General features: G+C 39.8%; 1 protein-coding gene across 3 annotated transcripts in view; it reads left to right on the top strand.

The window, feature by feature from the left end:
* Window positions 1-27,119, top strand: part of KIZ (kizuna centrosomal protein) — a 90,844-nt gene that overhangs the window by 14,382 nt on the left and 49,343 nt on the right. For 2 of the 3 annotated variants that reach the window (XM_074347795.1, XM_074347797.1), the window contains 3 exons: window positions 2,317-2,409; window positions 15,528-16,173; window positions 16,551-16,866. In XM_074347795.1, the coding sequence (XP_074203896.1) occupies window positions 2,317-2,409; window positions 15,528-16,173; window positions 16,551-16,866 (1,055 nt within the window). The remainder of the gene's footprint in view (window positions 1-2,316; window positions 2,410-15,527; window positions 16,174-16,550; window positions 16,867-27,119) is intronic. The other variant, XM_074347796.1, reaches the window with a different exon arrangement.

The following is a 27,119-nucleotide window of genomic DNA, read 5'->3' as shown; positions in this document are numbered from 1 at the left end:
CCTCCTGTATTTAGGGGCAGCAGCTAGCCCAGGGCTGCGAAGCAGTACAGCACAGAGCCACTTCCTTGTGGGCTGATTCAGTGCTCTTGGGTTTATTAAAACAGATTTTCCTAGGCGAGTTGCTGGATGCAAGGATTGTCCTTAGAGAGGCTCTGGGCCTGCAGATGCTTCTGGGGCCTGAGTAGTTTGGCCCCTGAAGCAGCCAAGTTGACCGTGGGGAATCCAGGCCACATGATGAGGGAATAGGGCCCGAGTCTGCGCCCGGGAGAAAGGATACAGTGCAAGGCCTGATGTCTCATGGAGGCAGAAGCAGCACATGGGACCTGATCAGAGAAGAAACAGGGAGTAAAATGCGAAAGACTAATGGCTGGAGAAATAGGTGCAGGTAGACATCTGCTCTCCTGCTTCATTAGGTATCTTTAGCTAGCAGGTCTTGGAGAGATTCAACTATGTAGTGTTTTCCACGTAAACTCCCCCTGCCCCAAAAAACATAGCAGAACCCTTTGCTTAACTACAGGTAAAGGAGGAATTGGAACTGGGGAGCCCTGTGGCTTCTGCAGAGCACGGTTGAAAACCCCTGCTCTCCAGTGTTCAGGAGGAGGGTTGGATGGATAACAACCAAGTACTGCGTATAAAAATAAAAGGCAAAGAAGACGAGCAGGAACAGTTCAAATCCATGGGCCTCAATCATGCAGAGTTATTTTGTATCAGTTATCAACTTATCACAGTAACTATTTCAATTTCAAATACAATGTACAGTTTTTATTTGCATTATTCATTTAGAGGAGTACTTACAATTCAATAAATTTTTCAGATGCATGGAGAACACTCTACATTGGACTCTTAAAGACACTTCCTCGCTGTTCTTTATGAAGCCCTAATGCAGTTACCACTTTTTTGCTTCAGTGAAATGAATGGACTAATACTCTCATATTTCCATGAGAAAGTGCTCTGTCTTTAGGAGCTGTTACCGAATGATCCCAGAATGAGGAGATCAGGTGTGATGCCCAGTGCATGTTTACAGCTGATCTCAGAGAGCTTTTGTAGCCACAGGAACAAAGCATTTTTGCTTAAGGTTATTATGTAATAAATCTGTTTGTTTTGTTTATTTTGTAATCTGCCCCTGTCTCTTTTTAAAGATACTTTCTCTTGGAATTTGTAGAGTATACCTGTTTAAAGCTCTTGGGTTAAAAATTAAATCTCTCTGGAGTTCAAAGGAGTGGGTATAGAACAGAGAGATATAAATTGTAGTTTCTTAATTGCCTTATTTCTATATCTTTTCTTGGCTTATTTCATCATTTGTACTGGCCTTATGAAACTTATTTAATTAGGTATCTGTTTGTATCATTGCTGCTATCTGTTGTGTTAATAGCATTCTAATAGAGAAAAAAGAAATCCCTGCTTAACTGTTATTAAAAATGGGGCAGCGTGTAATACCTTTTAAGATATTTTGAGGGAGGCAAGTCAGTTTTGGTTATTATTGTCTGTTCATTTTTTTATATGCCAAAACAAAGGCTCAGAAAACAAATTGCTAAGAAAACAATTTTCTAATTTGATTATCTCAGAGGAGTGTTTCTAATTGCAATGCATCACTGCCTAATTTAGAAAATGTTCTGATACTTATCTGCAATGGACCACAATCAGGGACTTTTTAAGGCTTTAATTACCAACATATGAATCAAAGTGCTTTTTATGCCTTCCTTTTAAGAAAAAGTCGTTCTATGATGGAATCACTTTCATCAGTTCTAGTGTGATAATGATGCAGACATCTGTATGTCGTTATTAGCACCAGAGCAAACTTGATTCCTATGGTGCTGATCACTGACGTCTACAGTGTGTTTGTATTCATGGAAAACAGAATTTATTTTAAGTTGATGATCTAGCGAATAATATACTCTGTTGCTGTGACTAATAGGACCATGATATTACGTAGATACCATACAGATAAGAATTCAGTAGGATTGCTTTCTTTTCCTTTTTTAAGGACAAAACTTTTCCGAGAAAACACTATCTAATGTGTTACTTTCATAATAAAGTAACTGGATTTTCATGGTAGCTTAATATATCAAGGTTTTATTTCCTAAATTGATAAAAGACTAAGTAAAAAATCCATCAAGTTTTATTTAAAACATATAACGTCTTACAGAATTCATAATGTGTTGTTTGTGAAACCGTTCTCTAAGGTAAGTTGAATTTTCTCAGTAATATTAGCCTTTACTTTCTGCTTCGTTCCTAGTATGTCGTAAAGACTGAAAACATAGACAGGTGCTAGTTGTAATAATACCCTTCACAAGATCAAACTCTGCTTGTCTCTAGATTGAGTATGAGGCTCAAATTAAGAAGATGCAGCTACTCTCAAAAGATAGCCTGGGGGAAAAACATGAACTGAAAGATGAAGACAGAGAAAAGGTAATAAATTAAATGATAAACTTTCTGTTAACAGAGGATTTTTGGAGGGTTCATCTGTTAAGATATTGTTTTAAGTAAAATCATTTTATTACAAAGATCTTTTTGATTAAACCTTAATTGATTATTTAAAGACATTTGTTTATAGAGTATTGCTTTAATATCTTGTTCAATTAAATTTGCTGTAAGGCAGTCACTGTGGGTGTAAGATAGACTCCAAAGAAAATCTCAGTGTTGTTGTAGGTGAAATTGTGTTTTCCAAAGTAATTCTTTGTAGCTTCTTTTTTCTTTGGTCCAGAAATGTTTTAAGCGAGAAGTAAACAAAATGTGGCATTTTGCTTCTTTTCTTCGTATACATAATTTCATACATTTTAACCTTCTCATAGATAAAGTGGAAAGAAAGGACTGCATATCCAAGCAACAGACAAAAAGAATGGCAAGGAATACTTAAATAAATTCCGCTGTGTCTGCCATAATGCCAGCTTCTAATCCTCCCACCCATCTCCATATAAATGATTCTGTTCAAGACCATAGATGTTTTCTTCACTAAAAGCAGTAAAGCTCTTTTAGATGAAATGTCTGAAAACATCTTGTAATAACTTGGAGCATGCTGGCAAGAGTAGTCACTTGTGACTGTGTGAAACCCCCTCAGCCAGGCGATACTGTAATAAGCAGAAATGGCAGCGTCACTCCATTATTCCGAGGAGCCCGCGCGCGCTGTCCCTTAGGCTGCAGCATTCATTAAGAAAAGCTTGCTGGGCCGAAAGCTGGGGACAGATGATAACGGGATATGATTTTCATATTTAATGCTTTCCTTGGAAGAGAATGTGTGCGACAGATTGATAGAAGAATCAGCGGCTACTTTACTGAGAGACTTTCAGGTCCGCCCTGCAGCTACCGATGGAATCATTCAGCCAAGAAATTAACTTTTTCTCCTTTTACCTGCTTTATGTATCTGCTAAGCAGGCTGCCTGGCTGCCAGTGAATGTTATTATGCAGTTAACTGTTTGGTATTTAAGACTCTTATCAGAAAAGAAACAGAGGCCACATGATTTTGTTTTTATAGTAGGAGTAAGGTTTTAGTTTTTCTTTTTTCTGTGCATTAGCAGGCATTAATCTGAGTGTATAGGAAGTTTTAGTTTTTCTTCCCAAAGATTAGAAAGTTAAAAAACCTAGAATTTAGAGCATTCTTAAACTGTAAGATACAAAACCGCAAGCTCCAGCAGCCTTGACCCATATAAAAAGGCCTTTAATGATAAATGATTTCTGTGCCATTAAATGTACACCAAATGTGGTAGTTGTGATAGACTTCTGAACCATTCAGGCAGCCTTTCTGTTTGACATTTGGTCATGAAATAATTGGCATGTTTTTTCATCTATAAACCAATTTGTTCTTTCTGTGCCTTTCCTGATAGACACAATGTTAGTGTGGTGGTGTCAATGGTACTTAAGTAAAACGGAAGACTTTTTTTTCCTATTTGCACTACTGATTCCTTAACCTTACATATACTTATATAGTCTCCTTTTAAGTCATATTTAAAATTAGGGCAAGAGACATACAGCCAACAATTCCTTAAAATACTGCATAGAATAATTAGAAAAGTGTTTTTAAAATTGTCATCTCCTTGAAAGCTTTGACTGTCAGCTGTATGTAAGAATCAATTAGGTAATGTTTTGAGACATTTATATGCTGCCTTTTTCAGTTTCCTACTGATGTTTCAGCACGTGAAAGGTGAAGACATTTCAGCACAATCCAGAATTAGCTAATCCTTGTTATATACTGACCCAGAATAGCTCCGGATCACCTGAGTTCATTTTGTTGCTCAGTGGAACCCATGCTCCTCCTCCTTGGGCGGTCCTAAGGGTTAGTCTCTGTGCCCAGAGCGCTGGGCTCCAGGGGCTGGCCAGAAGCTGGTGGTTGACTTAAGTAAATCGTTGCTGAACACATACTCTGTTTGAGAAGCCACAGTGGGTCCCTCTCAGAATGCTGCAGTGCCTGCCCTCAGGGTGCTCCCCACAAAGTCATGTTCTTTCTGTGGCACCAGATAGCACGTGCCAAGTGCCAGTTACATGGGGCAGGCCATGTGAGCCACATGGAGAGAGAGTAATCCATGGCTTGGTGGGGCGGGTGGTGTGTGGGCTGGCGAGGATGGTGGGCAGGTGTCAGCCATGGGGGATGTGATAGACATTCTCAGGTCGGGAGAGGTTGTGAGCAAGGGTGTAGAAGCAGGAAGCCCAGTGGGTGGTTGTGGGTCTGGCTGAAGGCTTACGTTCTTGTCGGGAAGTGGGAGAAGATAAGCTTGGAAAGGTGCATCATGGAACTTAGTCCCAGGCTCGAGGACTTGAGATCGCCTCCCGGAGTCAGTGCGCACGTGCAGAGGCAGGTGGAGGAAGGACTTGTGCCTGGAGTAGTCGCGTCCCCAGCCGGGCTGTGCGGGATGAGCTGCAGGAAAGGGCTGGCGGGGCAGAGGAAACCAGGACATCTCACATGTGTTCAGATGTGAGGGCTGAACCGAGGACCTGACTTGGGGTGGAAAAAGCTAATTGGGTGGAAAACGCTAATGAAGGGGAGAGGAGCTATCAAGTTAATGATAATTCTGAATTATAGAACAATATATCTTTAGAAAGTGGTTGTGCAACTTTTCAACCAAAAGAAGTAACTTGGGTGCTCTACTGAGGAGAGCCGTCGGGTCAGGTCATAGTTGCCTTGTTTTCAGTGTGAAAGTCTAGCTTGGTTCACAGTGTGTCATCCGGTGTTTCCTGCACCCAGTGGCTGCTCCTGAGAGTCCTGTGGGGCGTCATCACTGGCCTGCTGGCCCCCAGGCTTGTTTCCAGGTGAGTGTACTTAGTAACCTTCGGTGGTGGTGGTTAACAGACAGCAAGAAGACAAAGTGCAGGCCCCGTCTGGATCCTCACAGGTTTTACTGCAATACAGTAATCCTTCTCCTCTGTTACACATTGTCTTTTTCTCTTTTGGGGTGAACTCTAATTCCGTTGGTCTCTAGGCATGCTCTTCTTGTTGCTCAGTTTTCAGTAGCAGCAGTGACTAGAGCATATACACAGCACATGAACACATAAATTGTACCGAGAGAGACGAGATGGCATTTGTGAGTGAGAGCCTGGATTTGGGGGTGGGGGTTGTGAAGTTTCTTTGAACTGTTATACTGTGAAACATATTCTACTAAAAGCAGAAGTGGACTGGATGCTTCACAGAAAGATTCTGTTCTCCCAGGGCTGGAGAACGTGAAGGACCAGAGAGGAGCATCACAGGGCTGAAGGCTGTTTGGGGTGCTCTGCTCCCACGGTTGGAAGCTATCCTGCAGGGGCCATGTGGCAGTGGTTATGCAGGGGGTTCCTCCTGCTTCTAATTCTGGTAGCATTAGATAGTTGATTAACTTGCCCAGGACTGTGCTGCTAGGCAGAGCCCACACTCTGACCCAGACCACGCTGGCTTCAGCGTCCGTGTTTCAGCCACCCTGCTGTACTGCCTTCTAAGGTGGTGTTGGCCAAATGCTTCTCAAAAGTTGGGAGAAATTCCTGGTTGAATAAAACCAGCCTAGATGTATCGCGTGAAGTATTTGAGTTACTCATTTAGATGGTGCGTTTTCGCCTAACCTTGGGAGAGAGTGAGTGGTAATATTCCAGCTGACCCAGGTGCTGCCTGAGTTTGTACTGGTTGAATTTAGTAAGAAGTCAGACATCCACTTCAGATTCATTATTAGGAATTTTTATGGTTTTTCTTTCAGAAAAGTTGTAGTTTAATAACGCAACTTGAGTTTAACTTACTCAGTTTTGAGTATTGTGGCACAGGCGATGGGCACTGGCGTCCTTGTATTTGGGTTTGACTCCAATGACCAAGAGCACATTGTTCAACCTGGCTGAACCTTGCCAGAGCGGCAGTGATACCGTGGTGGTTGTGAGGGCTAGAAAAGGTAATGCATAAAAGTCGGCTGGACACCTGGTGCAGGACAAGTGTTCACTGACCCTGTGGCCACCCTCCCCGCCGTCACTGTCCTCATCGTCTCCTTCTCCACTAGGTGACCATACAAGGGTGTGCCGGTTTTTCAGCACGTACCTTCAATAGTGGAGAGGCCTGCAGGGGGAATGGGCGGAGGGTGGGGAGGGGAGGTGCCTCTGAATTAGCGAACGGGAGGTAAAGCTACCTGGTGGTAACAACTGGTCGTAGGTGATTTTAGGTGATTACAATACAAAATAACTTACAGAACATACCTTTGAAGCCTAAATTTAATGGATCCATTTTAAAATTTTGGTAGTTCCATCCTCTGTTAGCTTGTATGGCCAGTAACCTCTCCTTGTGTGCTCGCTCGGTTGTCAACATTCAGTTGCGTCTATAAGCTGTCCCAGTGGCAGAATGAAAGAAGAGTTAAAAACCACATTGTCGTGATGCCCTCGTCAGCCTGGGCTGCCACGACACAGTGGCATGGACTGGGTAGCTTAAACAGAAATTCATGTTCTCACAGCTCCGGAGGCTGGGCGTCTGGAGGCAAGGTCAGGGTGCCAACTGGGGTGGCTTCTCGTGAGAGCTGTCTCTTTGGGCGGCAGATGGCTGTTCTCTCTGTGTCCTCAGGTGGCTTCTCTGTGCATGTGTGTGGAGAGCGATCTCTGATGTCTCTGCCCCTTCTAAGGACATAAGTCCTGTTGGATTAAAGCTCTGTCCTTGTGACCTCACTTAACCTTAATTACCTCCTTAGAAGTCCCGTCTCTAAATACAGTCACATTGGAGATGACGGCTTCAACATAAGGGGGGGGGGCGCACAATTCAGTTTATAACACACAATAAAGTAAATAATTCCTTCAGCATCTTATATGTAAATTTTTATTAAGGAATTTCTGGCAATCTTAGTATGACTTAAGGACTTGCTTACATAGAAAGTAAGAACAGTATTATATTGTGTGAAAAGCTGGAAATTAGGCCTGATAGCTCCATTTTGCATTCTGCATTCGCCTTAGTACTTACCAGTTCCCTTGTCTGTGGGAAAAAAAATTAATATGTTAAAAATAAAGATTACCTTAGCATTCTGCAAAACGTGAAATACAGTACAAATGTATTTTTCACAGTGCAGTAATAGTCAAGAGTCGCCTGCTCTGAAAGCTGTCATTGATTTCCAGTCACATGGTTAGAATAGTTCTAACCTTGCTGATACCTCCATAATAGGTCCTCTCCCCTTCCCCCAGTAAAGATGAACTCCTGATTTTAAAAGTTACTTTCTGTTCACTAGTAAGCATTTTCAAGTATATTCATTTGCTTTGCTGTCACTTTCCCCAGCTCCCAATATATAGTCAATTTATTTAACCTAAAGAAAAATTACCCATTTCTTTCATCCCCTACCTCCCACCTCTGACAGCCATCATCTGTTCTCTATATTTGTGGGCTTGGTTTGTGTTTGTTTTAGATTCCACATGTAAGAGAGATCGTACAGTATAGTTCTTTCTTTGACTTATTTCACTTAGCATAATGCCTCAAAATCCATCCATGTTGTTGAAGATGGCAGGATTTCATTTTTTATAGCTGAATAATATGCCATTGTGTATTTTTACCACAACTTCTCTATCCACTCACCATCAGTTATACTTAGGTTGCTTCTATGTCTTGGCTATTGTAAATAATGCTGCCATGAACCTGTGGTGCATGTATCTCTTCAAGTTAGTGTTTTTGTTTCATTCAGTTAAATACCCAGAAGTGGAATTGCTGGAACATATAGTGGTTTTGTTTTAAATTTTTTGAGGAACCTCCATACTCTTTCCACAGTGTACCAGTTTACACTCCCACCAAACAGTGCATAGTTTCCCTTTTCTCTACATCCTCACCAACACTTACTTCTTTTCTTTTCTTTTCTTTCATAATAGCAGTTCTGACATGTGTGAGGTGATATCTGTCTGTGGTTTTGACTTGCATTTCCCTGATAATTAGTGATAGTGAGCATGTGTTCTTGTACTTCTTGGCCATCTCTGTGTTGTCTTTGGAAAAATGTCTATTCAAATTTTTCTGCCCATTTTTTAATCAGATAATTTTTTGCTCTTGAATTATGAGTTCTATATACATTTTGGATATTGCCCCCTGACAGATAAATGATTTGCAAATATTTTCTCCCATTCGGTAGGTTGCCTTTTTATTTTGTGGATGGTTTCCTTTGCTGTGCAGAAGCTTTTTGGTTTGATGTTGTCTCACATGTTTATTTTTGCTTTTGTTGCTCTTGCTTTTGGTGTCAGATTAAAAAATTCATTGTCGAGACTTACGTCAAAAAGCTTATCACCTGTATTTTCTTTTAGGAGTTTTATGGTTCAGGTCTTACATTCAAGTCTTACATTCATTTGGAGTTAGTTTTTGTACATAGTATTAGGTGGTGGTCTAGTTTTTCTTTTGCAAGTGTCTATCTAGTTTTCCCAACACCACTTAGTAAAGAGACTGTCCTTTGCCCATTGTATGTTTTTGTCTCCTTTATTGTAAATTAATTGACCATGTATATGTGGGTTTATTTCTGGGGTCTGTATTCTGTTCCATTGATCTTCGTGTCTGTTTTTATTCCAATACTATGCTGTTTTAATTACTATAGCTTTGTAATATATTTTGGAATCAAAGAACTTATATATCAAATAGCATGATGCCACCAGCTTTACTTTTTTTTTCTCAAGATTGCTTTGGTTATTTGGGTCTTTTGTGGTTCCATACAAATTTTAAGATGATTCTGTTTCTGTGAAAAATGCCATTGGAATTTTGATAGGATTACATTGAATCTGTAGATTGCTTTGGATAGTATGGACATTTTAATATTGATTCTTTCGATCCATAAGTACAGAATATCTTCCATTTATTTATGTCTTCTTCAGTTTTTTCATTGGCATCTTATAGTTCTCAATTTATAGTCTTTCACTCCCTTGGTTAAATGTATTTCTAGGTTTTTTTTTTAATGCAATTGTGAATGGGATTGTTTAACAGTTTTTTGATAGAGTCTTTAAGGGTTTTCTATATATAATACATACCATCTGCAAATAGGGACAGTTTTAATTGTTCCTTTACAGTGTGGTTGCCTTTTATTTCTTTTTCTTGCCTAATTGCTCTGGCTAGGACTTCCAATACTATGTTGAATAAAAATGGCAAAAGTTGGTATCCTTGTCTCCTTCCTGATCTGTGAGGAAATGCTTTCAGCTTTTCACCATTGAGTATGATGTTAGCTGTGGGTTTGTCATATATGGCCTTTATTAAGTTGAAATATGTTCTCTCTGTACCTGCTTTGTTGATAGTTTTTTTTTTTATCATAAATGGATGTTGAATTTTGTCAAATGCTTTTTCTGCAGCTGTTGAGATGATAATAGGACTTTTATCCTTCATTTTCTTGGTGTGGTATATCACATTTACTGATTTGCAGATAATTGAACCATCCTTGTATTCCTGGAATAAGTTCCACTTGGTCATGGTGTATAATTCTTTTAATGTATTGTTGAATTCTGCTTAGTAATATTTTGCTGAGGATTTTTTCATCTATGTTGATCAGGGACATTGGCCTGTAGTTTTCTTTTCTTGTGGCAGCCTTGTCTGGTTTTGGTATAGGGTAACACTGACCTCATAAAATGAGTCTGGAAGAGTTCCTTTCTCTTCTGTTTTTTGGAAGAGTTTGAGAAGGATTGGTATGTATTCTCTGAATGTTTGGTAGCATTCACTAGTGAAGCTCTCTAGTCCTAGATTTTTGTTTGTTGGGAGGTTTCTAATTACTGATTCTGTATCATTACTAGTCATTGATCTGTTCAGATTCTGTTTCATCCTGATTCAGTCTTGATAGGTTGTATGTTTGTAGGAATTTATCCACGTCTAAGTTGTCCAGTTTGTTGGCATATAGTTATTTGTGGTAGTCTTATGATTCTTTATATTTCTGTGGTATCAGTTGTAACATCTGTCTAGTATTTTTTAAGAGACTACAGATGGATAACTGTGACAGGAAAAGGAAGAACTGAACTAAAATCTTGGATTATAGATTTACCTCAAGCACTCAACTACAGAAAGTAATAGGAAGGCCTAGAAAAGGTGATCATTGTGTCAGATCCTTAAACACTGACACACGCTCCTTCCTTTGGCAATAACGTGTGTCTCTCAAAAAACTTTTCAGTTCCTAATATTATTCCACTGTCAACAATAATGTGAAAACTGCTTTGAGAAGACACATAATAAAGCAAGACCACCCCATTTCCTATTGCAAAGCAAACAAAATGACAGACTATCTTAAAAAAAAAAAAAGAAACACCTGTCTTGGTGCCTGATCTCAGCAGGTGGGAAAGCTGCCCCCCTGTGGAAGCCCTGCTGGTATTTTACTGGAGCCAGTATTTTACTTTGCAAGTGTTGAGCCACTTCACATGTAGCATTGCCTTGTAGTGCACGGCAGTTAATTTTTGCAAGTTTCTTTTTTTTTTTTGGTAATGAAGTTTAAATAATTGCTGGTGGGAATGTAAAATGGTGCAGCCACTTTGGAAAACAGTTCACAGTTCCTCACAATGTTAAGACGTGCTTACCATATTACCCAGCAACTCCACATGCCAGAAAGGTGAAGACCTGTATCCATACAAAATCTTGTACACAGATGTTCATAGCAGTAGTTTTCTTAATAGCTAAAAAGTGCAGACAATTCAGATGTTCATCATCTGACAAATGGATAAACAAAATGTGATGTATCCATGCAATGGAATGTCACCAGCCATTAAACAGAATGAAACACTTACACCTGCTACAGTGTGTATAAACCCTGATTGTGTCAAATGAAAGAAGTTAGTCAAAAAATATTGTGTAATTCAATTTATATGAAATGTCCAGAATAGGCAAATATTAGAGACAGACAGGTAGGTAAACGGTTGCCTAGGACTGAGGGAGGATCAAGGAGGATGGGGAGTGATTGCTAAAGAGAATGGGGTTTCTGTTTGGGGTGATAAAAATGTTCAAAAGTTGACTGATGACTGCACAACTCTGTAATATACTTTAAAAATCCTGAATTGTATACTTTAAAAGTATGAATTTTATGACTGGTGAATTGTATCTCAAACTGTTTTTAACAGTTTAAATCAAGTTTAACAATTTAATAGCAACTTAATTTCAGTAGCATGCCAAAACCTCGATCCTGTATAGCTCCATTCCTTATCTGCTCCTTCATGATATTATTGTAATGCAAACTGTGTTTTTGTATCTTATATGCTGCTCTACAACATAGATTTACAATTATTGCCTGATGAAGTTGTCTCTTGAATCATGTAGGAGAAAAAAGAGTTACACACAAAAAAAGTATTTATAGCCCAAATACAATGTAGTTACCCTTACTAGTGCTATTTATTTCTTAACATGGACTTGAATTACTGTGTAATGTCTTTTCATTTCAGCCTAAAGGACTTCTTGTCGTATTTCTTATAGGAAGGGTACAAGAGTGACAAATTGTTTTTGTTTAGTGAGGAACATTTTATTTCTCCTTCATTCTTTTTAACTTTTTTTTTAATTGAGTTAGTCAGTTTACAATGTTGTGTCAATTTCTGGTGTAGAGCAAAATTTTTCCGTCATTCATGAATATACATATATGCATTTTCACATTCTTTTTCACTGTGAGCTACCACAAGGTCTTGTATATATTTCCCTGTGCTATATAGTGTAAACTTGTTTATCTATTCTATATATACCTGTCAGTATCTTATAAATCTTGAACTCCCAGTCTATTCCTACCCACCCCCCTCTCCCCTGGCAACCACAAGTTTGTATTCTATGTCTCTGAGTCTGTTTCTGTTTTATATTTAAGTTCATTTGCCTTCTTTCTTTTTTTATTCCACTTATGAGTGATGTCATGTGGTATTTTTCTTTCTCTTTCTGGCTAATTTCACTTAGAATGGTATTTTCCAGGGACATTCATATTGCTGCAAATGGCATTATGTTGTCATTTTTGTGGCTGAATAGTATTCCATTGTATAAATATACCACAGCTTCTTTATGCAGTAATCTGTCGATGGACATTTAGGTTGTTTCCATGTTTTGGCTATTGTAAATAGTGCTGCTATGAACATTGGGGTGCAGGTGTCTTTTTGAATTAGGGTTCCTGCTGGATATATGCCTAGGAGTGGGATTGCTGGGTCATATGGTAAGTCTATCCCTAGTCTTTTGAGGAATCTCCATAGTGTTTTCCACAATGGCTGCACCAAACTGGATTAACTTTTTTTTTTAATTGAAGTGTATTTGAATTACAGTGTTGTTTCTCCTTCATTGTTTGTTTTTTTGTTTTCTTGTTTCCTTTAATTCTTCATTTTTGAAGGAAAGTCTTGATGGATATAGAATTCTTGATTGCCAGTCTTTTTCTTCCAGCATTTTGATTATGTTATCCTACTGCTCCCTGGCCTCCATGGTTTCCGATGATAAGTCACCGCTTACTGAGGATCCCTTCTATGTGAGGCATCCCTTCTCTATGTTTGCTTTCAAGATTCTCTTTTTCTGACTTTCAGTAGTTTGATTACGGTACCTCTAGGTGAAGCTCTCTTTGAGTTTGTTACACTTGGGCTTGTTGAGCTTCTTGGATGTGTAAATTAATGTTTCTCATCAAGTTTGGGAACTTGATGATGTCCCACCAGTCTCTGAGGTTCTGTTCATTTTCCTCCACTCTTTTTCTTTCTTTTCCTCAATCTGGAGACTCTGAATTGACCTATATTCAGGTATGTTGATTCTTCCTTCTCTGCCTGATTCTTTCTTCTCTGCCAAGCCCCTCTACTGAATTTTCATTCTGGTGATTGTACTTTTCAACTGCAGAATTTCTGTTTGTTTCTGTTTTTTAAATAATTTCTATCTCTTTATTGATCATCTCCATTTGGATATATTTCTCATACTTTCCCTTAGTTCTTTAGACATGATTTCCTTTAGTTCTTTGAACGTATCTAAACTAGCTGACTTCAAGCCTTTGTCTAGTAAATTCAACGTCTGCACGTCCTCAGGGATGGTCTCTCTTGACTGCCTTTCCCCCACTCTGTATGGATCATACCCTCTTGTTTCTTTTAATGACTCGTCACTTTCTGTTAACGTTTGGACATTTTAAATAATAAAAATATGGCCACTCTGAGCATCATTTTCTACCCCTGCCCAGAGTTTATTGTTTTTGTGTGTTTGTTTAGTGACTTTCTGAATTAATTATGTAAAGTCTGTATTCTTTGTGATATGTTGTCACTGAGGTTCTGTTCAGTTAGCTTAGATACCAGCCAATGATTAGACAGAGCTTTCTTTAAATGCCTGAAACCAGTAAGTCTCACAGTCCTTGCCAAGGGGCTTTGGGTGTGTTTTGGGGCACACCTTCAACACTCATCCGGGCAGTTTACAGCTCCACCTTAGCCATCACATGAGTGCCAGCGCAGAGCTTCAAGGTAAGCCTGAAGTGAGAGCCTAGGCCCTTCTCAGGACTTCTCCTGAGCTGCCCGTAGTCTAGATTTCCAGTAGTATGTTGGAGCTTTCCAAAGCCCCCTGTGAACATCTCGTTCACCAGCTTTTCCTTTTACGTTATTTCAGTTACCCTGTTGTTTGCCCAACTGTTATCCATTGCCTTAGGCAGCCTCAATATTAAACAATTACTTCTGATTATTTTTAATAACTGCCCCTAGGGGAAAGGCTCTCTGCATGATGTCCGCTCTAAGTCAGGTCAAATAAACACAGTCTTGTGAGGGTGGTCTTGCGGAAACTCACTAGACAGGTCAGATCACGACAGCTCTCTGGCAGTGGGCTTTGAAGGGGTTCCGATCCTTCTTTGCTCCCTTTCAGTGTCTATAAGGCTGCTGATTTCCAAGGTTACTCTAGATCTGAGGAGGGGTAAGTGGGAATAGGGCAAGTTAAAATGTGAGGTGCACCGTTCTTACCACGATTCAGATGTTTTTCTTGAATCAATGCTCCGCAGATTGCTGCAAGCTTTTGGTTAATTTCCAGAGTTTGAAAAGTTATTCTCAAGATGTTTTCCAGTGTTATTGTTTCTTTTACAGAGCAGAGGACGTTGAGAGGTCCTTGTTCTACTCTTTCTCTGACATCCCTTTTTAGTTGTTTTAGCTTCAAAGTTGTTTGTTTTATCTTTGGAAATAGGAGAGAGAGTATGTTTGTAGAGAAGTGAGTCCTGGCGTCTGTCTCAGCCATGTGAATGGCATGTTCTCTCTGAAAACACTGGCCTCAGTTTTTCCATCTGCAGAGGAGGGGTGCAAATGCATCTCTCCATCTCTTCTCCCGTCCTCTGTGGACTAAATGTGTTACGTATGTGGAGAAGCTTTGATCCCTTTGGAAGAAAAGCAGTTAACTTCTCTAAGGCTGTAGGACTGTTACTTCCCAGTCTGCTTCCCATTGTGTGCCCCAGATCAGGCCACTGAACTGACTGCTCTGTTCCTCTCCGCACTCCGCCCCACCTCTTTCTAAGGAAGAGACAGTGCTCATTCTCCCCGTAGACATGCCAGTAAATTTAAATTGCTTTAAATGTCTTTAAAATTTCTTCAAGTAGTTCAGGAAAAATTGCAGTTGTTATTTGCAGTTTGATAGGAAATTATGGTTATTTTGCACACATGCAGTATATTTTAATTCAATCATAAGTATGTGGTTATTAGAGGGTTTTTTTTATTACACACAATACTAGAAATAGAGTTTTGAAAGCCCCAGTAGCCCTTTACATGCTGCCCCTTTTCTTGGTGTCAAACACCTCCCTAGCTCCATCAGCCCAATCTTCTGTGGAAAGTGGTTAGAACTCACAGCTTACTTTCTCAATTGTGCTCAAATATGCTGAACATAAAATTTACCATTTAAACCAAGCTTAAGTGCACAGTTCAGTGGCATTAAGTACATGCACGTGTTTTGCAATGTAATGTATGTATCTCTTTTTGAAAAATACAGATTCCACAGTTTCTAGACAGTGTTTGCCTTGTGAGCCAACATCGTTATCACATGTAAACAGTGTGGACTACGCTGTTTTGGTCATTCATTTTGCAGGAAGCCATGAGCTTTGTAAAATGTGGGAGGTGTTGATTTCATAGGTCAGGCTGCCTTTACCTCATTTCATTTCTGAAAACAACCTAAATAACCCAGTTGTTCATACACAGTATGTTTAACCTGCATCTCTTTTTTGGTGCTACAGGTTGTAATGCTGGCTGAAATTAACAGCCAGACAGCCGTGTCAAGAGGATTGTATCAGCCAGCAACAACCTTTATGGGCCGTCACCTGTCAGCTGTCTCAAGCATGGGAGATTTCAGTACGGAGCAGAAACCCCCCCAGCCCACAAAGAACTTTTCAATCCCTGACCCACGTTCACACCGGCAGACAGCCCAGAGCAGAAATGTGACAGGCAGCTGTGTAGTACAAACTAATAGTGACACGCGGTGCTTAAGTAAGTCTGACAAAACAGATGGAAAGACATGTCTTCAGATGGGTGAGAAAACGCCAGTCACAGCTGGCGCGTGGTCCGAGGAGGAACAGACTCATTGCTTGGAGACGGAAGGCAGCACACGTCAGGGCAGAAGTAATTTATCTGAGGGCCAGAAGTCTGCTGAACTCCATTCCCCGTCATGGAGAAGATTAAGTCCAGAGAACAGAGCCAGTGACTTAAAGGGTGACAGTTCCAGCAGATCCGAGGGATCCGAGGGAGCAATTCTGACATGGGAACATAATGAAGTAGAGGAAGACAGAGCCGGACTGCCAGTGCCTCCGGCATCAGCCTCAGAATACGGCACATCCGAAAACAAGTGTCCTCCAGAGAGGCCGTCTGCCTGGGCAGCTTCCTCAGGTGGGGCGAGAGGCTGCGATTGTCTGCTGATTTTTGTGGGTATTTAGTTTCTCTGGGCGGTGGTGGTCTTAGGTAAGAATACAAATACTGTCTAATTTTATCTGTCAAAAAACAAAGTGGTTACTTTGCCAACAAATTCCATTCTGATGATTTCTTAAATACACATGTGGAAATACTTTTGCAAGTAAGTTCTCTGATTTTTTAAACCCACTGTGAATTTTTTTAAAATTTTCATAAGTTTTAAAATACTGCAAATAGCTGTGGATTGTTTCTGCACATTTCTCATGGATGACGAATTCTGCTCTGTGAGGTAGAACATCTTACCCACTTCTCCCTGAAGTTCATGATCAGTAATCTGTTTATATCCCCTGTGACAGATCATCTTCCTTGTGGGGACCCAGAGTCACAGAAGCCTTTCAGGAAAATGCAGGAAGAGGAGGCAGAGGAAAGTTCGATCAGCAGTAGTGACCTCACAGTGTCTGTAAGTGAAGATGATCTGATTTTAAAGAGCCCAGAACCACAGCCAAATCCAGGTGACAACGTGGAGGGAGAAGACGGAACCGAGGCCTTAAATTTAATCCTCGCTGGGCAAGAAGGAGATGCCCCACTCACAGGGAAACATCATTGTATTTTGCAAACCCTGAGCTCTCCTGATTCAAAAAAGGAATCTTCCGCTAACTCACCAACAAGAGAGTAAGCCGCTTGGTTTTGTTTTTTTTTTACTGTTCTGTTTTTAATTATAGGCATTTTCAGAGACCATTTCATGGGGAATGTATTACGGAACACTCAGCCATGAAGGTTTAAGCTCCGTAAGTCTCACAAATAGTCTTCTAGATAAGGGGTAATTTTCTTTCTTTTCTTTTTTTTCCTTTTTTTTTTTTTTTAATGAAATAGCTTTGAGACTCTGAATATCATTGAAATCATGGTCCTTGGCAGTTAATAATTGTATCTAAACAATCCATGGTTAATTCGTAAGTCATTCTCCCACCCCATACCTGCCATCCTTTGAGAAAATACATCATTTTGGAGTTGTTCTAACACAAGAACACTTAAACTTACTAGGAATTCAGCTTTAGAGACTAAGAACTTTGTGTCTAATTGATACGCGTAATCCTTATATCCCTTGCCATAGTGTCATTTTTGTCATATGATTAAATATGAGTTAATAAGGTTTTCTAAGCCAGCTTTCCTTTTCTGAATGTAAAAATGAGGACATTGGAATTTTTAAGGTTAAATAGGAACATTAGTATTATGTATCTTGAGTACTTATAATATCCAACTCATAAAAGCTCATATATGATGGTTTTTACTAGTAATTGGAGATACTCGGAATTACAGAAAATGTAGAAACTGTTGAGAACCAATCCTACAATATAAGTAGCACTAATGGCGTCAGTTCTCTTAAGGGTGGAAGGAACCCAAGTCAACAGCCTGAGGTGGGGCTTGCCTTTCACAATGAGGAAGCCAAGGCCAGGGGCACAGGAGCGACACACGGGCCTGGGGCGGGCCCCCCGGGACGTCGGTGCACCGTGAGGCCGCCGCCCTCTGCGCTTTCTTCCCAGCAGCCCCAGCAGCAGTGAGAAGGTGGTGGGCGTCCTTGCGTGCCAGGGGCTGTGTTCTCTTCAAAGTGCCACGGTCCCTGTTCATATGCTGCCTCTTAACCGCTCATTATCTCCTTTCGGTGAGAAGTTTGATTCATAGTCTGACCGACTGCAAACTGATGTTTAAGAAATGCTGACTAAGAGCATCCAGGTGCAAAGTGCTTGCACTGTGGACGGAAGAGCCAGTATGGCTCTTGCCCTTGGGAGGCTGGCTTCATTGCAGAGGCAAACCGAGTGCCTTTTCCTAGTAACAGCACGTCTGTCTCATCACAGAGGTGTGGGTGCTACGGACATCATCAGACACTTTATTACTAGAGAGAGAGCGCTTCTACTGTAGGCTGGTATTTGCAGGCTGCTTTTTACAGCAGCTCACTGGGCAAGTTAGTCCTTCGGTAGGCTAACTGGAGGACTAGTGAACCTCCCAGGGCTCAGTCTCTGTCTGCCATGAAACAAGTTGAGTATGTGTGTAGAATTACGAATGTTCTATCTCCTGTTGTCCTGTATGAATGACTTTTTCCTCTGACTTAAAACTGAGCTCCTTGAAATTTGGGGATATGGTTTCCCAAATTTGTTGGAAAGTGGAGGTACTTGGGGAATTTTTGAGTGTTTATCTTAATAAAATACCCCCAGAATGAAAGGTCCGTCAGCAGTGGTGGTTTTCTGTGTCTGTGTCACCCAGCTTGAGCCTGTGGGCTTTGTGTGGTGAAGGTCCTCCCCACGAGGAGGTGGAAGGTGGTTCTAAGTGATGCTGGTTGACCTGCCGGCGTCCTCTTATTTCCTCCTCAGCATGGGCCCGTCTCCTTTGCTCTGATGGGTCATTCTTAACCTGAGGCTGTGGCATCCTACTTACCAAGTACCACTGTGACCTCAAAGGTCCCTATCTCAGTTTACTTGTGGATCTGGAGGGGGCCTGGAGAAAAGTTCCTCGAATGAATTTTAGTTAACAGAGGTGAAGAGGTGGGACAAAGGAAGACACACGGAAGGATGTGATCAGGAAACTGGAACCTCCAATTTGATGGCAGCGATGATGGTCGCTTCAGGCACACCTCGAGATGTTCCGGATCAGTTCCAGGGCCCCACGATAAAACGAGTATCGCAGGAAAGCAAGTCACACTGGTATTTTGGTTTCCCGGTGTGCGTAAAAGCTGCGTTTACACTATGCTGTCGGCTGTTAAGTGTACAGTAGCCCTATGTCTAAAAAACAGACATACCTTAATTTAAAAATATCCTATTGCTAAAAAATGCTAACCATTATTTGAAAATGCAAGGTTACCACAAACCTTCAATTTGTAAAAAAACGTAGTATCTGCGAAGCTCAATAAAGCAAGGCCTGCCTTGTATTATGTTTCAGCATGTCTGGTGCCGCTGAGTGGTGGTAAAGGGTCAGGAAAGGTTTTATACAGGTGACGATGCAGCATCTTGAAGGCTGTACAGGCTTTGAATAAGGAGGAGGAAGGAGTGGGGTAAATTGGGTCTGAAGGAAGAGTATGACCAGGAGTGCAGGTACGGAGAACACAAGGGGCAGAGCCGGCAGGGTGTGACTAAAAGCACACTCAGTAGGCGTTGTTAGAGCAGAGGGCTGATGTGTTGCCTGGCACCTGGTTGAGAAAGGCCCTGAATATCCAGCTGATATATTTAGGTTCATCTCTGTGTTTCACAGAACGTTGAAGGCTCTTCTGAGAGAAGAGTAGCATGGTGAGTAACTTGACTCGGGAGAAGTAATCGGACATCCATTAGTTTCATCAGGTAGACGCAGACGGAATTCTGAGATGGCCCCTGAGATCCCTGCCCCCTGGCATACACCTGTGTAGCCCCCTGGCCTCCAGCGCCCACGGGACTGTGAGTTGGTGGAGCTCCCCCGCATGGCAGGCTGTTGTATGACAGGTTTAGAATTTTGCAGAAACAATGAAAGTCTCAAATCAATTGATTTTGAGCTAATCAAGAGGAATTATCTAGAGTGGGCCTGATGTAAACAGATCAGGCTTTGGAAAGGACTGGGCTCTTACAGAAGTCAGAGAGATTCAAGGCTGCTGAGATATTCTCCTGTTTACCTTGAAGGCATGAGCTGCCATCCTGCAAAGGCGGGTGGTGGGAAACGGTGTGCGGTGTCTGGGAGCCGAGGGCCTCAGGCCTTCAGTCACAAGGACCTGAACACTGCCAATACCAGTGAACCTGGAAGCAGACCCTGAGCCATAGATAAGATTGTGCCCCAGCCAACACCTCGATTTCAGCCTAGTGACACTGAGCAGAGAACCCCGCTAACCTAGACCCAGACCCGTGCCCCTTGGGCACTGTGAGATAAATTTGTGTTACGTCCTTAATTTGTGAGGCAGCAGTGGAAAATTAATACAGTTGACAAATTGGAATCAAAGATTGTAACTTTGCAATGGGTAGAAGTCACTCCGCGTAGTGACCTAAAACAGGCCGGATCAGATGTGTTCTCATGATGACAGGGTGGCGGAGTGAGCAGCCCAGCAGCCAGTAACCTGCGCTCGTCCTTCCCTGTACCTTCACCATCTCCCGTACCCTCACCATCTGAGCAGGTGCGTTTCACACAGGGCCACGTGCGGGTGAGCAGGGGTGGAACCTGGGAGACTGGCAGGGACCTGGAAAGGTGGGTGTGCACGTCTGCATTAACCAACAAGCGGTTTCTCTTGCACGTGTTACTTGCTCTGGTTCTTTCTCTAGTGAATGAGCAATGTATTGAGACTTTGTTTTGTGTTGTGTGTTTACGGATACATGATGTCCGATATCCATCCACCTTTGCAGTGTCACACAGAAAAGTTTCCCTGCACCATCCACTCATCTCTCTTTCCTTCTCATCATCCGAACCCCTGGTAACAGGGATTTTTTATTGCCTCTGTAGTTTTACCTTTTCCAAAATGTCATATATTTGGAATCATACAATATGTGACCTTTTCAGATTGGCTTCCTTCATTAAGCAAAATACATTTTAGATTCCTTTCTGTCTTTTCATGGCTCAGTATCTCATTTCTTTTCAGTGCTGAATAATATTTCATTATCTGGATGTACCACAGTTTACTTATGCATTCATCTACTGAAAGACCATCTTTGTGGCTTCCATGTTTTGGCAATGATGAATAAAGCTGCTGTAGACTGTGTGCAGGTTTTTGGGTGGACATAAGGTTTCAGCTCGTTTGGGAGTGAGTTGCTGGATTGTACGTGAGACTGCGTTTAACTTTGTAGGTAACCATCAAACTGCTTCCAGTGTCTTTGCCATTTTTATCCCCATGAGCAGTGAATAAGAGTTCCTGTGGTTGTCCATCCTTGTCAGAATTTGGTGTTGTCAGTTTTCTTGATTTTAGCCATCCTGATAGGTACGTAGTGGTATCTCATTGTTTTAATTTGCAATTTCCCTGATGACGTATGATGTTGAGCATCTTTTTATGTACTTATTTACCATTTGTATATCTTTGGTGAGATGTCTGTTCAGATCTGCCTGTTTTTTAATTGGGGTGTTCATTTTTTTTATTGTTGAGATTTAAGTCTCTTTGTATATTTTGGATACAAGTCCTTTATCGCGGAGAGAATGTGTTTTACAGATATTTTCTTTTGGTTTGTGGCTAGTCTCTCCATTCTCTTAACAGTGTCTTTTTGAGAAGAGAAGGTTTTGTGTTTTTGTTTTGTTTTGTTCTGTTTTTTTCAAGCCATTAGGAGTGGCCAGCCCTCAGTGAGTGCCGTCCCATCACTACTGCTGAACTGAGCCACTCAAGGCACCCACCACCATCTTGAGAGCCCCAGAAGGTTTTTATTTTTATTAATAATAAAGACCAACTTATCAATTTTGTTCTTTCATTGTGTTTTTGGTATTATATCTAAAAATCATCGCCAAATCCAAGATCACCCAAATTCCCTCCTATGTTATCTTCTAGAAATATTATAGTTTTGCATTTTACATTTAGATCTGTGATCCATTTTGAGTTAATTTTTGTGAAAAGCATAGGGTCAGTGTCTAGATTCATTTTTTCCATGTGGGTATCTGTTCCAATACCACCTGTTGAAAAGACTATCCTCTTTCCACTGAATTCTCTCTCCTCCTTCATAAAAGAACAGTTGACTATATTTGTGTCAGTCTGTTTCTGGTCTCTGTTGTGTTCCATTGATATATTTGTTTCTTCACCAGTACTGCACTGTCTTGAGTATAGTTACTTTATAGTAAATCTGGAAGTCTTGTAGTATTCAGGCCTCAGACTGCATTTTTCTTCAGTGCTGTGTTGGCTCCTCTGAGGTTTTTACTTTTCCCTATAAACTTAGAATCAGTTTGTCAATATCCAAAAATAAATAAATAAATAAATAGTTGGAATTTTGACCGAATTGTATTGTGTCCATAGATGAAGCTGGGAAGCACTGACATCTCAACAGTGTTGAATCTTCCTGTGCATGAACATGGAATCTCTCTTCATTAGTTAGATCTTCTTTGATTTCTTTCATCAGTTTTGTAGTTTTCTCCATATACTTCTTGTACATAATGTTGTTAGACTTATTCTTAAATACTTCCCTTTTTGGTGCTAATGCAAATGGTATTGTTTTTTTAATTTCAAATTCTAATTGTTCATTGCTGCTATATAGGAAAGCAATTGGCTTTTGTATATTAACTTTATATCCTGCAGTGCTGCTATAATCACTCATTAGCTCCAGGGTTTGGGGTTTTTTTTTTTTTTTTGGTCAATTCTTTGGAATTTTCAGCATAGAAAAGCATGTCATATTTGATTGAAGATAATTTTATTTCTTCTCAACCTACATGTATCTTTTATTTCCTTTTCTTATTTTGTTAGTTAGGACTTCTAGGACAGTGTTGAAGAGGAATGGTGAGAGGAGTGGTGAGAGGGGACATCCTTGTCTTGTTCTTGCTCTTGTTGGGAAAGAATCTTGTTCTTCCCCATTAAGTATGATGTTAGCTGTAGGCTTTTGTAGATGTTCTTTATCAAGTTGAGGAAGTTCTCTTCGATTTCCTGGGATCCTGAGTTTTTATCATGAATGAGTGTTGACTTTTTTATATGCTTTTTCTGTACCTAATGATAAGATCATGTGATTTTTCTTCTTTAGCCTGTTAATGTGATAGATTACATTCATTGATTTTCAAATGTTGAATCAGTCTTCTATACCTAGGATAAAGTTCATTTGGTCATGGTATATAATGTTTTATACATTGTTAGATTCAGTTTGCTAATATTTTGTGGAGGACTTTTGCGTCTATGTTCATGAGAGATACTGATCTGTAGTTTTCCTTTCTTGTAATGTCTTTATCTGTTTTTAGTATAAAGATAATGCTAACCTTACGAAGTGAGTTAGGGGGAAAAATGAGTTAGGAAGTATTTCCTCTGCTTCTAGCTTCTGAAAGAAATTGTAGGGAATTGGTATAATTTCTTCTTTACATGTTTGGTACAATTCACCAGTGAACCCATCTGGACCTGGTGCTTTCTGTTTTGGAAAATTATTATTGATTCAATTTCTTTAAGTTAAATGGTTCTCCTGATATTATCTGTATCTCTTTCTGTGAGATTTGGTAGATTGTATACTTCAAAAAATTGGTCCATTTCATCTAAGTTATCAAATTTGTGAGCATAGAGTTTTTACTATTCCTTTATTATCCTTTTAGTGTCTGTAGGATCAATAATGGTGGCCTCATTATTTCTGATATCTGTGTCTTCTCTCTTTTTTTTCCTAAGTTAGCCTGGTGTTATGAAATGTTTCTGTTCCCAAATTTATATGTTGAAGCCCCAGTGCCCAAGTGACTGTACCTATAGATAGAGACTGTGAAGAGGTGATCAAGGTTGAATGAGGTCAGAAGGGTAAGGCCCTGATCCTACAGGGCTAGTGGAGCCGTTATAAGAAGAGGAAGAGACACCAGAGCTCTTCTTTCTCTGCCATGTGAGGACACAGAAGGTGGCCAATGTACAAGTTCCATCAGGAACCAGATCAGTCAGGACCTTGGCCTTGGGCTTCCCTGCCTCCAGAGTTATGAAAAAGAAATCCCTGTTGTTGAAGTAGCCCAGTTTGTAGTATTTTATTATGGCAGCCTGAGCAGACTGATATGCCTGGTTAGAGGTTTATCTGTTTTGTTGATTTTTTTTTTTTAAGGACCAGAACCAGCTTTTTGTTTTGTTGATTTTTCTTTCTTATTTTCTTGTTTTCAATTTCATTGATTTCTGCTCTAAATTTTATTATTTCTTCTGCTTATTTTGGATTTAATCTGCTTCTTTTTTCTCATTCCCTAGGGTGGAAGCTTAGATTATTGATTTTAGATCTTTCTTCTTTTCTAAAACAGGCATTCAGTGCTATAAATTTCCCCATAAGCACTGCTTTCATTGCGTCTTACAGATTTTGATGTTGTTGTTTTCATTTTCATTCAATTTGAGATATTTTTAAATTTCTCTTAATACATGGGTCAAATGAGAAGTCTTATACAGAAATACATTGTTTAAACTCCAAACATTTTTAGATTTCCTATTATCTTTCTGTGATTGATGTCTTAGTTTAATTCCATTGTGATCTGAGAGCACACTTACTATGACACTTTTTGTTCTTCTAACTTTGTTGAGGTGTGTTTTATGACCCAGAATGTGGTTTGTCTTGGCAAATGTTCCACGTGAGCTTCAGAAGAATGTGTATTTTGCTATTGTTGGATGAAGTGTCCTATAAATGTCAGTTAGATCCAGTTGAATAAAGACGCTCTCCATTCCGCAGTATCCTTGTTGACTGTTTGCCTGCTGGACATAACAGTTACTGATAGAGTTGTGCTGAAGTGTTCAGCTGTAATAGTGGATTTATCTTTTTCTCCTTGCAGTTCTATCAGTTTTTGCCCATGTATTCTGATGCTCTGCTGTTGCATGCGTACACATAAAGGATTTTTATGATATTCTGTTCAGTTTTGGGTGTTCATCCTGCTTGGGGTTCTCCAACCTTCCTGGATCTCTGGTTTGGTGTCTGTCATTAACTTTGGAAAATTCTCAGCCATTATTAATTCAAATATTCTTCTCCTTTCTCTCTTTCTTCTCCTTCTAGTAGTCTCATTACTTTAGTAAGTTTTATAAGAAACTTCCAAACTGTCTACCAAAGCAGTTGTACCATTTTGCATTCCTACCAGCAGTGAATGAGAGTTCTTGTTGCTCTACATCCTCACCAGCATTTGGTGTTATCAGTGTTCTGGATTTGGACCATTCTCAGAGGTGTGAAATGGTATCTTGTTGTTTTAATTTGCATTTCCCCAATGACACGTGATGTGGAGCATCTTTACATATGCTTATTTGCCATACGTACATCTTCTTTGTTGAGCTATCTTAAGGTCTTTGGCCCATTTTTAATTAGGTTGTTAATTTTCTTACTGTTGGGTTTTAAGAGTTCTTTGTATATTTTGGATAGCAGTCCTTTATCAAATGTGTCTTTTGCAGATATTGTCTCCCAGTATATATGCCTTGTTTTATTCTCTTAACATTGTCTTTTGCACAGTAAAAGTTTTTCATTTTAATAAAGTCTAGTTTATCATTTATTTCTTTCATGGATCCATGCCTTTGGTGTTGTATCTAAAAAGTCATTGCTATACCCAAGGTATAGCCAAACCCTAGGTCTGTCTTCTCTTAGGTTATTTTTTAGGAGCTTTATAGTTTTGTGTCTTATGTTTAGAACTGTGAACCATTTTGAGTGGATTTTTGTGAAGTGTATGAAGTCTGTGTTTAGATTCTTCTTTTTTTTTTTTTTCTTTTGCATGTGGATGTCCATTTGTTCCAGCATGTGGATGAAAAGTTAACTTTTTTTTGGCTAGTTATCCTTCATTTGAAAATATTTTTATCTTTTTTTAATTGAGATACAATTGAAATATAACCTTATATATATATTTCAGGTGTACAACATAATGATTTGATATTTGTTTACATTGAGAAATGATCGCCACAGTAAGGCTAGTAATATCCATCACCACATATAGTTAAACTTTTTTTCTTATTGTGAAAATTTTAAGAATTTACTGTCTTAGCAGCTTTCAAATATATAATGCAGTGTTGTTAACTGTAGTCACCATGCTTGACGTTACCGCCTCAGAACTTATTTATTTTATAACTGGAAGTTTGTACATTTTACTGCTGTACCCATTTGGCCTCCTCCCACCCTTTGCTTACCAAACCACCAATCTGTTCTCTGTATTTATTAATTCAGTTTTTTTTTGTGGGGGGGGGGGATTCTTCATATAAGTGAGGTCATACAGCATTTGTCTTTCCCTGAGTGACTTGTTTCACTTAGTATAATGTCCTCAGAGTCCATCCATGTTACCATAAATTGCAGGGTGACTAATAGTCCATTGTAAACATATACCACAATTTCTTTATCCATTCATCCATTGATGGACATTTGGGTTGCTTCCATATCTTGACTATTGTAAATAATGCTTCAGTGAACATGGGGATGCATATATCTTTTCAAGTTAGTGTTTTCATTTTCTTCGGATAAATACCTGGAAGTGGAATTGCTGGATCATATGGTAGTTCTATTTTTAATTTTTTGAGGAACCTCCATAGTGACTGTACCAATTTACATTCCCACCAGCAGTGCACAGGGGTTCCCTTTTCTCTGTATCCTTGCCAACACTTGTGATTTCTTGCCTTTTTGATGATAGCAATTCTAACAGATGTAAGATGGTATCTCACTGTGGTTTTGATTTGCATTTCCCTGATGAGTAGTGATGCTGAGCACCTTTTCATGTACTTGTTGGCTATCTGTATATCTTCTTTGGAAAGATGTCTATTCAGATTCTCTGCCCTCTGCTATTAAGTTGTATGAGTTATGAGTTCTTTATATATTTTTTGAACATTGACCCCTTATCAGACATATGATTTGCCAATAATTTCTCCATTCAGTGGGTTGCTTTTTAGTTTGTTGCTGGTTTCCTCTGCTGTATAGAATTTTTTTAGTTTAATTTAGACCCACTTGTCTATTTGTGCTTTTGTTGCCTGTGCTTTTGGTGTCATATCCAAGAAATCTTTGCTGAGAACAGTGTCAGGCAGCTTTTCCCCTGTTTTCTTCTAGGAGTTCTACAACTTCAGGTCTTACAGGTCTTTAATCCATTTTGAGTTGATTTTTTGCGTCCCGTAACATAAGGGTCCAGTTACATTCTTACTCATGCATGTAGCTATCCAGTTGTTGACGAGACTGTCGTTTTCCTATTGTGTGTTCTTGACACTCTTGGTAAAGATCAATTGACTGTGTGCATGGATTTACTCTGTTCCATTGGTCTCTATATCTGTATTTATGTCAGTACCAAATATTTTGATTACTGTAGCTTTGTAATATGTTTTGAAATCAGGAAATGTGAGTCCTCCAGCTTTGTTCTTT

The sequence above is a fragment of the Camelus bactrianus genome, chromosome 19, assembly GCF_048773025.1.
Source record: "Camelus bactrianus isolate YW-2024 breed Bactrian camel chromosome 19, ASM4877302v1, whole genome shotgun sequence".
NCBI classification, from domain to species: domain Eukaryota; kingdom Metazoa; phylum Chordata; class Mammalia; order Artiodactyla; family Camelidae; genus Camelus; species Camelus bactrianus.
The sequence above is the reverse complement of the archived record's forward strand: the minus strand, read 5'-3'. Positions and strand labels throughout refer to the sequence as shown.